Source organism: Ixodes scapularis, unplaced genomic scaffold (genome assembly GCF_016920785.2).
Source record: "Ixodes scapularis isolate PalLabHiFi unplaced genomic scaffold, ASM1692078v2 PGA_scaffold7__128_contigs__length_106722199, whole genome shotgun sequence".
NCBI classification, from domain to species: domain Eukaryota; kingdom Metazoa; phylum Arthropoda; class Arachnida; order Ixodida; family Ixodidae; genus Ixodes; species Ixodes scapularis.
Genome location: NW_024609882.1, coordinates 49,831,683 through 49,845,294, shown reverse-complemented (window position 1 = coordinate 49,845,294; position 13,612 = coordinate 49,831,683). Strand labels below are relative to the sequence as shown.

The 13,612-nt window shown below is 45.9% G+C and overlaps 1 protein-coding gene across 1 annotated transcript in view; it reads left to right on the top strand.

Moving 5' to 3' along the window:
- LOC115324113 (Down syndrome cell adhesion molecule homolog) overlaps positions 1-13,612 on the top strand; it is a 198,498-nt gene that overhangs the window by 118,042 nt on the left and 66,844 nt on the right. Inside the window, exons 9-10 of the mRNA XM_042286225.1 lie at positions 10,386-10,664; positions 13,246-13,365. Coding sequence (XP_042142159.1) covers positions 10,386-10,664; positions 13,246-13,365 — 399 coding nt within the window. The remainder of the gene's footprint in view (positions 1-10,385; positions 10,665-13,245; positions 13,366-13,612) is intronic.

The following is a 13,612-nucleotide window of genomic DNA, read 5'->3' as shown; positions in this document are numbered from 1 at the left end:
TCCGGTGTCGAGTGAGCGTGTGTGTGTGTGTGTGTGTGCTTTCTAAGACGAGAATAAGGGGGAAAGTGAGAGCCAATCGTGTACAAGCACTGGGCAGGAAACGCGGCGTTACGCAGAGCTCGCAGATACTGATTAGACGCGCATATCGAGTTCTGCTGGTCGGCCAATGAAAGGTGCCCTTTCTGCGCTTCGCGGCGTTCGCTACGCAGAACGTCGTAGTATGACATCTTATGAGCTGCGCTCTAAGATCACATAGGGAAACCGGAGCCGCGTCCCTCAGCGCCGCCTCGCAAGCGGAGCGCTGACAAATAAAAATAAAACCGCACGTAATGCCATGACGTCAGTGACGTCAGAAGGACGGGGGGAAGCGATTTACTGGCAGTGCGATATGAATTTCTTTGAGGGGCATTGCAACGGCACTCCTAATGTGCCCCCGACTATTGAAGCAGGAAACTGTTGTAATCCAGTCCAGATTCTTCGGAGGAGCAGTAAAGCAATGCTTCGTTTTGCCCCAAATTAAGAGCACAGTCAAATGCTGCATGACAGTAAAAAGAAGAACACACAGACATTAAAAAAGGGCACGGCGAATGCCCGTGCGTTTTATTGGTTTAGCCGGTGATGACATGTCGGCTAAACGACGAGGAATGACGCAACAAAGGTTGCATTTTTATCGGTAATAAATTGGCCGTGTAAAAAAAAAAAAAAAAAAGTGCTATCGCTTTTTTTTATGGTAAAATACGCTACATAAATATTAGAGACCTTTAGATCAGCGAACGCGAAAAAATATCGTCATCACCACGCGAAAATCGAAATCACGGTTTCGGGAAGGCGCATGCGCAGTGGTAACGACCCTATTTCTTTTTGTACGCAAATATTTTGTGTACGCAGTTCTTAAAGGGATGCTGAACCGAAATCTTGATTCCACAAAACACACGGCAAAAGCGTGCAACGGGATGCTACATCCACCAAAACATCACTCAATCAGCGGATATCTTAAACGGATGACCGAATTTTTTTTTTAAAAAAAGAGGCGCTTTTGGCAGGAATGTTGACGTAATGTTTTTCCGAGAAGGAGAGGGAACGGCCTCGCGTCTTCTCCGCCTCGCGGCCTTGAGGGAGCGAAGCGAAGAAAGGAGGAAACTAGGTATCTTGACGGTCACGCGCCTCGTCGGCCTGGTTCAATCTCGACTTCTTTTTCCAGAAATACGGCCGTCCATTTGAGATATCGCCTTACTAGTAGTGTTGTAGGGATAGTAGCGTCCCGCCTGCATCTCCAGCATTGTTTTTTTTGAAGTCCAAATTTCGGTTCACCATCCCTTTAAACTTCCTATTGGGAAAGAGCGCTTTTCATTGAAGAACGTCTCGATAAAGTTCTATCATAAGACGAGCATCCAAATAAATAATGATATGGTGAATAGGCGTTGAGCGGGAAAAGGGTTTTATTAGAGCTCACCTTTGCTACATTCGGTGTACTACCAGCTCATTTTCGCATCATTTTCGGTTTGAATATTGTCGGTGTACTACTAGCTTATCAGCTAGCTGGGGGAGTTCTTTAAATTATTTTTGATTTATTACACTCTATAGGTACAATAGGTATCGGGAAACAATACAAATGTAAATGCAAGTCGTATGTATAATGCAATGGTGTTTAGAAGGGTTCTAGACTGTGTGAGATCTTGTGCATCCGTTGGTAAGCGGCTCGATAACACGCCCGCTCATTGGTTGAGACGCGGGGGCAGGCACGAAGCCAGGGGGGTGGCCCATGGAACCCGCCCCCCCCCCCCCCCCCCCCCGAAATCTTCAATTTTGCTGGAACCTCCTCTCCCCCTCCCCCTCATACAGCATTTTGTCATGGGCGGCCCCCCCGCCCCCCGAAACAAAATTCTTGCTACGTGCCTGCGCGGGGGAAGAGGAGAGCTCTCGTGGGTCGAGGAGAAGGGCGCGGCGATCAGTGAAATATTTTTCAGCGAGACAGGTGACGTCAGCGCAAACCAGTTGCGCACATAGACAGCAGACGTTGTGGCGTAATCTAGGTTAGGCAGCAGGAGCGATCAGCGGCCCAGTCTTTACAATGTTTTTTTGAGAAAGAGACCGCTTCATCCCGAACAAACTCTGCCGCAAAAACGGCGCCCCTTTGAGAGAGACCGAAATGACTGAGAGCACCGAGCTCCAGAAACGTCCGAAATAGCGCTGTAGATTTGCATAAGCAATGCACCAAGAAAGATATACTTAATGTGTGCAGTAACGGGGAAGGCAGCGGCAGACATTGTAGGTACTACTGTACTATAGTTCTTCAAATCTCGCAAAGAAGCCCAAATGCTATCGTATCACTCATTGTTTGGCGGCATCCCAAAGTTGGTCTCTCGATTTAAGAGCACTTTTAACATACTCCGGAATAATGGCTCCACCAGGAATGCACAACTACTCGTCATTTTCTTTTTTTTCATAAAGTTTATTAAATCATTTTTGTTTAACATACGCGAGAAGGAAGAACGCTATTACCTGCGCGAGCGGCACCATACCATTGAAATATCACTAAGTGACTTTTCCCGTTTTTATTTCTTATATAATTGTAATCCGGTTTCTTCTTCTCAATTGGTACAGGCTCTACATTGTGTGTCAACAAAACCATTTGGAAATTTTCAACCAATAGAGTGGTTGAAATTAAAAAAAAAAAAACTTATTTTTGGGATCAACTTGCCAGCCACTGCTAACGTCAGTGTTTAACAAAAAATGCTAATTATCTATTCATATAAAATTTACTAATTAGCGCTTTATTTTTTGAAGCGGAACATAGGGTAGAAAGTGGAAGCTTGCTGAGCGTCTTCAAAAAACCCTAAATAAGTAAATATAAGTAAGTACACTCTTAGAAAAAGGGTATCGATAGTCCTCCGTAATGTTAGGAACTGTCTTGTAACCTATGTCCCTTTAGAAAGGGACACACGTTCGTCCCTGAAGCAAGGGAGCAAATAGCTCCTGCGTCGCCTGCATCTCATTATTGGCGGCCCTGAATCGAGCAAATCGAGCTCAATAAGGCTTAATGAGGACGCTACGTCTCTTGTACGGGACGAGAGGAGCAGCAAATAAAAGCGCAACACGAGCTTTCCGCGAAATGTGTTTATTTCCGAAGCCAGATTTGCCCCGCAGGGACGGAAACTTGCGTTTCGAAAGAAGTTACTCAGTCTTCTCGTCGTCAGCACTGCGATGTTAAACGGAGACAGCCGATACCCAGTTACTTCGCGCACTTTACGTATTACATTTGATGTTCCTCAAGTCACAATGCCTTCGTCAACCGTACATCACGGAGGAAGGACAAACCAATCCGCGAAACCAAAAGCCGCCGAAGCCGCTCTGAAAGGAACAAACTCAAAGCCGCTGTTTATCGCGTAGCGTGAAAGAAGGTTAAATCGCTTGCCACTAGATGGAAGGGTCAAGCATAGCAATTGCAAGTAGCTAGGATAGGTGGCGCTAGGTACCGCCCAATTCATGCTCTACAGAAATATTTTTATATTCTCAGGCCATCTTATTTGCGCTTCGAAATTATCGGGAACCTCTACTATACGCACTTGCAGACACATTACGCATACTACTTGACACCGGGTGAACATACAATGACCGTATACACATACATGGCACATACAGACATCAATACAACGACACACTAACACGAACACTACAACCAAGCTCTGCGTTTCCGTCTTTTTTGCTGGTCGCTTTGAACGCACGAAATTTCTCGGTGTTTGACTAAGCGATAAAAAATATTGCCACCATGTTAATTTTTTTCCACCAATGTCATACCTTTGAGAGTATTTTGAATGGCTCCGGGGATGAATTTCTTATAAAAGTAAACGCTCGATCATGCCGTAATTGTTTGAAATCCAATAAATTAAGCCGCTCCAATGCGGTTAGAAGCCATGAGTTTGTTTCCCCGCACGGCACGCCGTAGCCTGTATTTCTATTGTAGTGTTTGTTTTTCTGTTTCTGTTGTTCGCGCACGGCTGCAATTGCAGTCTTGAATTCATTTCTGTCGGGCGAATACTCACTCAGCTGGAAGTGATGCTTCACGGGCAGAGAAATCGCTTTTCGATCAACTTGAATGCAGTCAAAGCCGCGACTTGCGGCAGGTGTTAGGTGTACAGAGCTACGCCGTGGCGAGCTCGAAAACTTCTAGCGCTCATTTCAGCGCGCCACTTGGAGGGCAGTTTATCCAAAAACCATAGTATATTTAAACAGCAAAATAAAGGGTAGCTTTTTTTTTTCGATTTTACCTAGTGTTCTTTTTTAATGCTAAAATTCCATACTGCAAATATACGTACTTTCCGTCATAATTTCGTAGTTCAGTCCTTTCCCCAGAGCGCAATCGCACTCGGAGAGGAGACAACCAACAGTCACATTCGCCACTGTACGACAGGAGCTTACTATTCAGACCAGCGTTCCAACATGACTATCTTCACGTCGATCGATTGCACCTAATCCCACAAGTGGTCTTAATATCTTTAATGTAAAGCGGAATGTCAACCTGCTACACTCCGCCCCCTCCCTTCACGGCCCGTCCAGCGGCATCAATGTCTGACAGCTTACGTCATCTCATCTCGTTGTTACACCACTGATACGCAAACACACGGTCACATCGGCGATAATTCCAGTCTCCTGCTCACAATGCACAATACTGCCATCACGATGTTATTGCTATGCTGCTGACACGCAGAAATACAGAAATACAGAGCCACGTTGATTGCCGCTACGCACTCGGCATCGGAAAACAAATCCGAACACAGCACGGAAGGCACCCAGGCAGCCGGCTGCAAAACCTGCCTGTTTTGGACGCAGTTGCTGCGATTTCGATAACGTCGAAAACGTCGACACAGTTCCGCATGGTTCCGCTACTGTAGTTCCACGTGGGCCCCGTCGCAATCTGTAGACTGCCATCTTACCCAGTGTACGTAAAGCTGCTGGCCGTAGAGTAATATACACAAGGTAAAGAGCGGACACTCCCATAGGCCCCAGCGGCCCAGATAGACCAGTGACAGGTAGAGCGTCTAGCGGGCGGCATTAAGCATAATTTGATTCCGGTTCCGGTCAAGTTAGTTTCGGTTTCGGTTTGGGCGTTTCTGCTCCGGTTCTCCAGTACCCTTCTCTCTTTCTTTCCTCCCCACCTCGCTCCTCGCTCGGCTCTCGGGAGCTCGTCGACTCCCAAAGCCGCTGTTTCTTTGGTGTGCTTTTTTTTTTAATACTGACGCACTTTTATTTTAATTTTTACGATAGAATCCGTGCCAAATGTGTCAAACAATATTTCAACTTACTCCACGAAACAGAGGCGTATTTCTTGTTCTTTTCCTATTGTAAAACATTCAAGTTATACAATCGCCACATTGACTCCTGGCTGGTGGAGGATTTTTGGGGTCAACAACCCTAAGTGGTTCGAAAACGTTTTATTGGGCCACATTCATGTATACATGACATATTTCAGAAGTTTTGTATGTTTTGTACGAAACAGATACTCGCAAAAATAAATTAATACGAAGGAGTTCGGCATATCGTACACTTCGTAATGGATTCTGAGCGGAACCAAGTTAAGAAAAAACTTTCCACAGAGAACATGCTGAATCGGTCGGCGTGAAAGTGAATGGATCATTCACTTTCACGCCGACTCGGGCAGGGGAAGTAAGTGCAGAAATAAGTAAGACATCGCTATCATTACCAGTCATAAGAGTATATATAATAAGAGTGCGAAGCACAGACCGGATAGTGCAAATTCCCAATTTTCGGCTAATATAAAAAAACTCAAAATTGCATAGCCTCAAACAAACGGCGGGCAAGCTATTACAAAACAATGAGAGCTCTATTCGACATTTGGCAAGACTCAACGTCCCTAAACATCCACTAAATTTTTCAGGAAAGAAGTATGGCTTTAGAAAAAAGCGGCTAAAAAACTATGGACAGTGGATACAAAAGTGTGTACATTTTATTTCGAATATTTAGGCCTCTATTCACTATTTGCTATAGAAATTCTGTAGAAAATGAATAAATATTTTTGTTACGGAGCCTTGATACACATTTGCTGGAAAAGGGGGAAAGAAATGTTAGGAGTGCAAGCATCCCCGCCCAATTAATAAGCACTTTCTGTTTTTGGTTAGGAAACAACCTCCGTTAATACACAATTAACAGTTAATCCTGTCTAGCTGCTTACCAGCCACTGAATAGTGCAACCGAACTTTGTCCAAGTTCCGGTTAAGTAATCGAACATGCCAACATAGGTGTATTCTGCAAAACATTTTTAAAAACCTTTTGTGGCACTCCTCTGAGCAAAGGCTAAAACCACCCAGACCTCAAAGTGCGTGATACAAGGTGGCATACACCCCTCAAACATGTGCCACACTCTCTTTTATAGAAAGAAAGTGATTTTCTAGTTGCTGAATGAAATTAAAGGCAGCCTGTGATGCTGCTACAAAGTTCCCGAAGAGTTTTCCTGGCACGTGGTACGCTTTAAGCAGAAGAAAGCACTTGTGAGGCCTGGTCAAGTTATCAGACACATGCCATAGCAGCTGAGAACAGCCACAGCTGTTGGTCGTCTGTTCAAGCACGAACTTTATCAAATAGCCTCAAACGTAATAAGTGGACGACTCATCAATTACGTTAGACTTGATGTCTGATGCCAGCTCAGAAATATCCTCTAGTGGCGGGAAGTTATCAATTGGAAGGCATTCCACATTGTCTGAAATTGAACTTTCATGGTGCGAAGATATTGGCAACTTTTTGAGGAGGTCAACCTTGTCATCTTGTACGTTTCCATTGTTCGACAGTTTGAACAGTTTCTTTATCCCTATGTGTTTTAGTCTAAGGTGAACTGATGCACATTTGGGTTTGTGTTGCAGCCCAGCATTTGTCGTATATAGCTCCAAACAGTTTCTCGCGTGAGTCTTGCTGCAGGCGTCGTGTAAGTAAGAACTTAAAGTCATGACTGTTTGAAAGCTCATTCCAGAGCACGAGGACAGTTTTTATAGTAACTTGCCACCCTACGATGGCATGTGGCCGCCTTCTACTTTGAAACTGCCATGCTGAAATCCATCCGTGTTGCTGGTGAAGGAAATCGAGTATTTCAGATTCTCCCTTCAGAATGGCATGACGCAACTTCTGCATTGTCTTCTTGAATTGTGAGCTAGTAAGACAATCAAAATGTATGTACCTCCTATCACAGAAATAAGCTGTAGCCATGGCTGCCTCACGAAGCTCCTTGGTATAAACAAGGGACATGATTGCAAGAAAGAGTGAGGCACTCAGAACCTGTGCGGCACGATTTACTTCCATGTTACTGAAATTAAAAAAAAAAAAAAAAACGTGTCTCTCAGTAAGTTTCGGAGCCAATTGAAAGCTCGTGTCATGGGTAGAACGATAAAGCTCCACAACATGGGACCACTCAATGACTTCGTTTCAAATGCAAAGTTTGTGTGATCGGAGATTGCTCTTGGTTGTTTTGGGGAGGTGCGGGACATCAAAGATAAAATAAACATATCCGTTGTCAACTTCAAACAACGGTTTATCAACACACACACACCAAGTTGGTTGGCCAAGCTTAAGTTTGGAACCCCCTAATGACAGACCACAGCCTTTACTGTCAAGCCAACAGTGTTAAGTCCAGAATGAGAGAACTGAGGAGACTGCGTTTAACAGAAGAAGTTGTTGTAGTGAGCCCAACAGTGTATGCAAATGGCCAAGCACACCCCACCTCCTGGAAATTCCAAAGAACACAACAACCAAGGCTCTATCTGCAATGTTAGAGATTCGTTCAACTTCTGTAAATTTATGGACAATGTCGTGTGCAGGGTCGTGAGTTAAGCTCTTTTTTAAACAATCTCATCGAAAATCAAGATACACAAACGATCAAGGGCAGCCCGACAGCCCGGCGGAAACAACAGCGTGAGAAACACAAACCGATCGGCTCCACAAATTCACGCCGAGCATGCGAGCACGCGGGCTGTCATGTGTCACCTTGTTTGATTGAAAGTCGACCGAACATGATGCAACAGAGAGCACAGACGGACGGCACGCACGGCACGAACGAACGACGAACGGACGAGCAGAGCCCATGCAGAATGATGCATGCTGAGGTGACGCGGCGTGCAGGCAGGCAGGCCATGGCGGGCGCCATTCATCACGTGGTGTTTGTGGCGTATTTGATTAACACTATTTAGTCGTTTTAAATACTTTAAATAATTCTAAAGCAAAACAATTAAAAAAAAGTGAAAGCCGTTTACCACTCCCTGTAACGCCGAATTGGAGCGCAGCTCTTGAGGAGGAGGAGGGGAGGGTACTGAGGGCCACGTGTTCTCGGGGGGGGGGGGGGGGGGGTCACGTGACCTCGGGGGTCACGTGACCTGGGGAGTCACGTGACCCCCTCCCGAGGTCACGTGACCTCTGAAGGGGCACGTGACCAAAATTTTTCCGCTAGATTTAGCGGGGAAATTTTTTCCGCTAGATTTAGCGGGGAAAGTTTTCCGCTAGATTTAGCGGGGAAATTTTTTCCGCTAGATTTAGCGGGGAAATTTTTTCCGCTAGATTTAGCGGGGAAATTTTCCCGCTAGATTTAGCGGGGAAATTTTTTCCGCTAGATTTAGCGGGGAAAGTTTTCCGCTAGATTTAGCGGGGAAATTTTTTCCGCTACATTTAGCGGGGAAATTTTTTCCGCTAGGATTTAGCGGTGAAAGTTTTCCGCTAGATTTAGCGGGAAAATTTTTTCCGCTAGATTTGACGGGGAAATTTTCCCGCTAGATTTAGCGGGGAAATTTTTTCGCTAGATTTAGCGGGGAAATTTTTTCCGCTAGATTTAGCGGGGAAAGTTTTCCGCTAGATTTAGCGGGAAAATTTTTTCCGCTAGATTTGACGGGGAAATTTTTCCGCTAGATTTAGCGGGGAAATTTTTTCCGCTAGATTTAGCGGGGAAATTTTTTCCGCTAGATTTAGCGGGGAAATTTTTCCGCTAGATTTAGCGGGGAAATTTTTTCCGCTAGATTTAGCGGGGAAATTTACCCATAATGCACCGCGCGGTTACGCCGACGGCGACGCCGACGGCGACGGCGACGGCGACGGCGACGCCGCTCAAGCCGGGAACGGGCCCCTAAGAGCTGCGCTCTAAAATAGGCGCTTCTCGTAGACAGAGTTCTAATTAATATTAACCAAATTACAAAAAAGCGCCACATAGCGGAGGGCATTGAACGCACTATCTGGGCCGCGAATCGGCTTCTGTGTCTTCTCTTTACGTTTACTATATTACTCTATGCATGGCACTGCTCCGGAACTTCGCTGTTTCTAGCGGCTTTGTTTGCTCGTTTGATAAAATTAGTGATATAAACGTCAATGGAACCGAAATGTTCTGCACGTTTGGATTAGAAGTCGGAATTACAGGCGGCCCTCGCTGCCGCTGAAGCTCAATCAAGTCAACAATATTTTTTAAACAATGTGCGCGACGTGCTCGTAAAACGAAACTCAAAGAAAATGAGTCGGGAGGGCGAAAGCTTTCTCCTGTCTGCCTGGAGAAGAAGAAAAAGTCTCGTTCCTCTCTTCCTCTCGTGTCCGCTTGAGGGCGCGTCAGTAGAAGGGAGGAAGACGCGCCGTTGCTACCTCTTTCCTCCATTTCTTCTTAGAGTGTAGGTAGTAAATTTTAGGAACACATAAAGCACCCCTGAAGCGAATGAGTGCGCTAAAGTTACCACTCATGCAGCAGACACAAGGCTGGCAATGTGAAAACACCGGTGACAACCATATACTCCCCGTTTAGCATCGACAGCCTTATGCCTGCTGGTTGTCGAACGCTGACGAAGCACTCCTGTCCCATTTGCGTCTTCGCTTAATCTCACTTCCATGACGCTTCAATTTTAGTGCACAGGCTTTGAATCTTATGTAGTCACCGACAAAATGAAAACGGCAGGGAGGGAGTGTCAATCGTCTTGCGTTCAGCGCGAGCTTTGTTCCTTCGATAACGCTTCAGAGCACGGCGGCAGTCAATGGGAGCCTGCTGCAGGGCGGGTGTTCAAAAGAAACGCACTGCCCATCTTACCTTGTCTGCGACGATAGGTGGTGCTTAGTAGTGGCGTAGCAAGGAATTGTTTTCGGGGGGGGGGGGGGGGGGGCGGAGAGGACGAGGGCGAGGGCGGGACAAAATGCATATGTATATTATAGGGTCGGCTGGATTTCCCGAAGGGGGGGAGTGGGAGGGGGGTTGAAGCCCGTAGCCCATTGTACCAGGGGCGTAGCCAAAAGGGGAGGGGCTAAAGCCCCATAAGCACACCTTCCCCCCTTTTGGCACGCCCCTTGTGCTGACTACACCCACAAGATCTTCTGAAATCGGTGTACAGAGAGTATCTCAGCCTTCGTTTTTTTCTGTGCAGCCGGGCCCCAGATCACACCGTTCCGCTGGCTGGACGAGCTTCAGGAAGGCATGCGCGCCGGGCTCTCGTGCTTCGTGCACTCCGGGGACGCCCCCATTTCGCTGGAGTGGCTCAAGGATGGGCTGCCCCTGCGCCACGCGCACGTGCACAGTCCTCAGGGCGGCTTTATGTCGGCGCTGTCCCTGGCCTCGCTCACACCCCAGGATGACGGCAACTACACCTGCAGGGCGTCCAACGCCTGGGCTTCGGCGAGTTACAGCGCCGTGCTCAGGGTCAAAGGTGAAGGTCACGGCCTGTACATGACGTGCAACGGCGACAAAACAGCTGACATCGCGGTCGCCTTGTTATGAAGTGCGTACCTCCTGCAGCATACGTTTGGCCACAACGAACCTGTTTTATTGGCAAGAACGAGCAAACGTGACCACCAGCAAGATTCGAAGAAAGTCACATGCTGCAAGTCTTAGATTCAGTAAACTGTTTCTGAAGTAAAAAATATATGACTCAAAGTTGGGATTTATATTTGGACCTGTCAGTGAAACGGTCATTTGCGAAATTGCGCTGTACGAGAACCTTTGAGTTTTTATGAGTTTCATGTTAGTGACACGCTGATTAAATCAGCGATATCACGTAAGGTGACATCACACAATGTGCTCACGCGATATTATCGTGTTATGTCTTGGTGTCATGTGACTCGCTTAAGGTGGCACAGTGATACATGGCACCGTGGGGTCATGTCACCTCACGCGGCACAGCTTGACGTCACACCGCGACGTCACGGAACCTTACGTCGCACGATGCGTTCACGTGACATGGCTTCACGTTAAACCACAACTTGACAACCAACGTTACTATATTCAAAAACGTTCTGGACACCGCAACGGCACATGTCACGATGACTTAGCGCCGTAATTCACGTGACACTGTGACATAGGTCATGTCACATGCCAAGCGCGCCGCGTTGCATGAAGAATTCTGATGTAATCTAGCGTAATCCAAGCTTCGGCTAGAATAATAGCCTGCAATAATACATTGGAACATTACCTTGGCAAATTGGTTAGCTTTCCTGCGGGCACGTTACTTGCTGATTGTTTGTTATAACCGTACAGTGATGTAAGGGTTTATTCATGATTTCCGTAGGGTGTTCGCAATCTGTGAAACGTTTGTGAATTAAGCCGCAGTAATTCCCTAAATAATTTAACCCTGCAATGTTGGTCATTTGGTGAGATCGAAATCCGTATTGACATGTTCAGAGAGCATGAAACTGCCCATAAGATGTCTTATACCGCATGCTGTACATCAGACGAACTTAACTTTCTAAGCAGTACCAGCATTTTTTTGGGTCCCCCAGTCTCATTCTTTACCAAACGTTCAATCAGAAATTTCGAAACGTTTGCAGCAGTGAAATACTTTACAAAATGAATCTTTGTACTATTGCGATAAGAATGGCCTGAAATATATTACGCTACTCATTTTACTTGTCACACTTCTTACACTCTAAAAAAAGTATGTGCGTCTACTTTCACGCGCAACACTCGGAGAGCCAATCACCGCAACTTACAGAGGCAGCTCAGCGAATGACACTGCCGAAACATATGTTTAGACCAAAAAAGGGAGTCTGAGTTGTCACATTAAGCAATGAAAAACGTCACGATTGCATTGCTTAATGTCACAACTCAGACTGCATTTTTTGGTCTAAACATATGTTTCGGCATTGTCATTCGCTGAGCTCCCTCCGTAAGTTGCGGTGATTGGCTCTCCGAGTGTTGTGCGGGAAAGCAGACGCACGGGCTTTTTTAGAGTGTATAGCTCGCCCCACCGGTGGTCTGACAGAATGGACTTATGTATATGTCTAATTTGCGTTAACATTGTTTGGTGTCGCAGGACACGTCCAAAGACGTCGAAGTAAACCCAGTTTTAGGTGTTTATGGCTATATTGTTTTATAGACAGTTCTAAAAAGCAACAAAGAACCAATTGTGTTTATAGCGAGAATTGTCGCCCTTTCCCAGATGTTAGGACCATCTGGCAAAACGCATTGTGTGTTTGATGGATAAAGAGCGAATTCAAATTATTTGACTGCGCAAAAAAAAAATCTATAAACAATGGTTCTATGTAATACCCATGTAGCGCAATCCTTTGGACACACATTTAGCTTTCGTCTGGCAAAATACCCTTTTCAAAGTTTATCAAGCAACATTGGCGGTCGCCATTTTATGTGCATGTAGAGTTTGATTAAATATGTATGTTGGCTTAACCCTCAGTTAACGCCCGTTCTCGATAGGAGACGATTGAAGATCGCGCCGTATGCTGACGCAGAAACTCGTGTTCAATGGATGCTCGGATTGCACAAAACTATTACTAAGTTGAATACTAGGCGCAGGTGCTGCTAAATGCTCGCCCTTTTGAAAGTGGTCTATTTAAGGTCGTGAAAGTGGCCATATTCCAAGGTACATACAAACTTGATATATCGTTGGCCACAGTTTCAGTATTTTGCCTTCTAGTTGCCATACAGATGCCAGCCTTGGACTTCGATGCCTACAGCTGATTCGTTGGCACGCAGAATTTTTGGTTCATGCCTGGCGTTTTTGCAATTATTAGAAAGAACCTGTGAAAACCGATAGCTAATCCAAAGAAAGCAACCTTGCCACTAACACTAACGCCTCAGTGCGAAGCATTATTAGGTCAAAGTTACACGTCACTCCTAGATTGCCGAACTTGGGCCAAGTTAGGCGTTTCTCTGACGTGCTATCCCGGTCATGAAAGAGGTTGAATTTAGGAGCGCTAAAGGCCCTTCCATCTACCATGATTTCTGAGTTTGAAAAATTGTTTTCATATAAAGCGAATTTCTTTTTTCCACTGTAGTTGCTCCAACATGGAGGACAGAGCCGAAGGATGTCGTGGCTGTAACCGGTCACTCGGTGGTCGTGGACTGCCAGGCACATGGCGAGCCGCCGCCACACATTCGATGGAAAACCGCCTCAGGTGAGTGGATAGCGGAACGTCATACAAGCATCACTAAAATAAATGCCTCAGGTGCAGTTCTTGAGCCGCAGATGTCATTCTACACTCTCTTTTTTGCGGTGAGAATCTAAAGATGTGGTCGTACTTCATAAGTCATAGGATAATCTTTAAGGTAAACGCGTCAAGACCTGTCACAGATCAAGAAGATAAAAAATGTCCAGTGGTAAATTCTTAGGAAATGTTTTATCATGACCTTTCAGAACCGCCG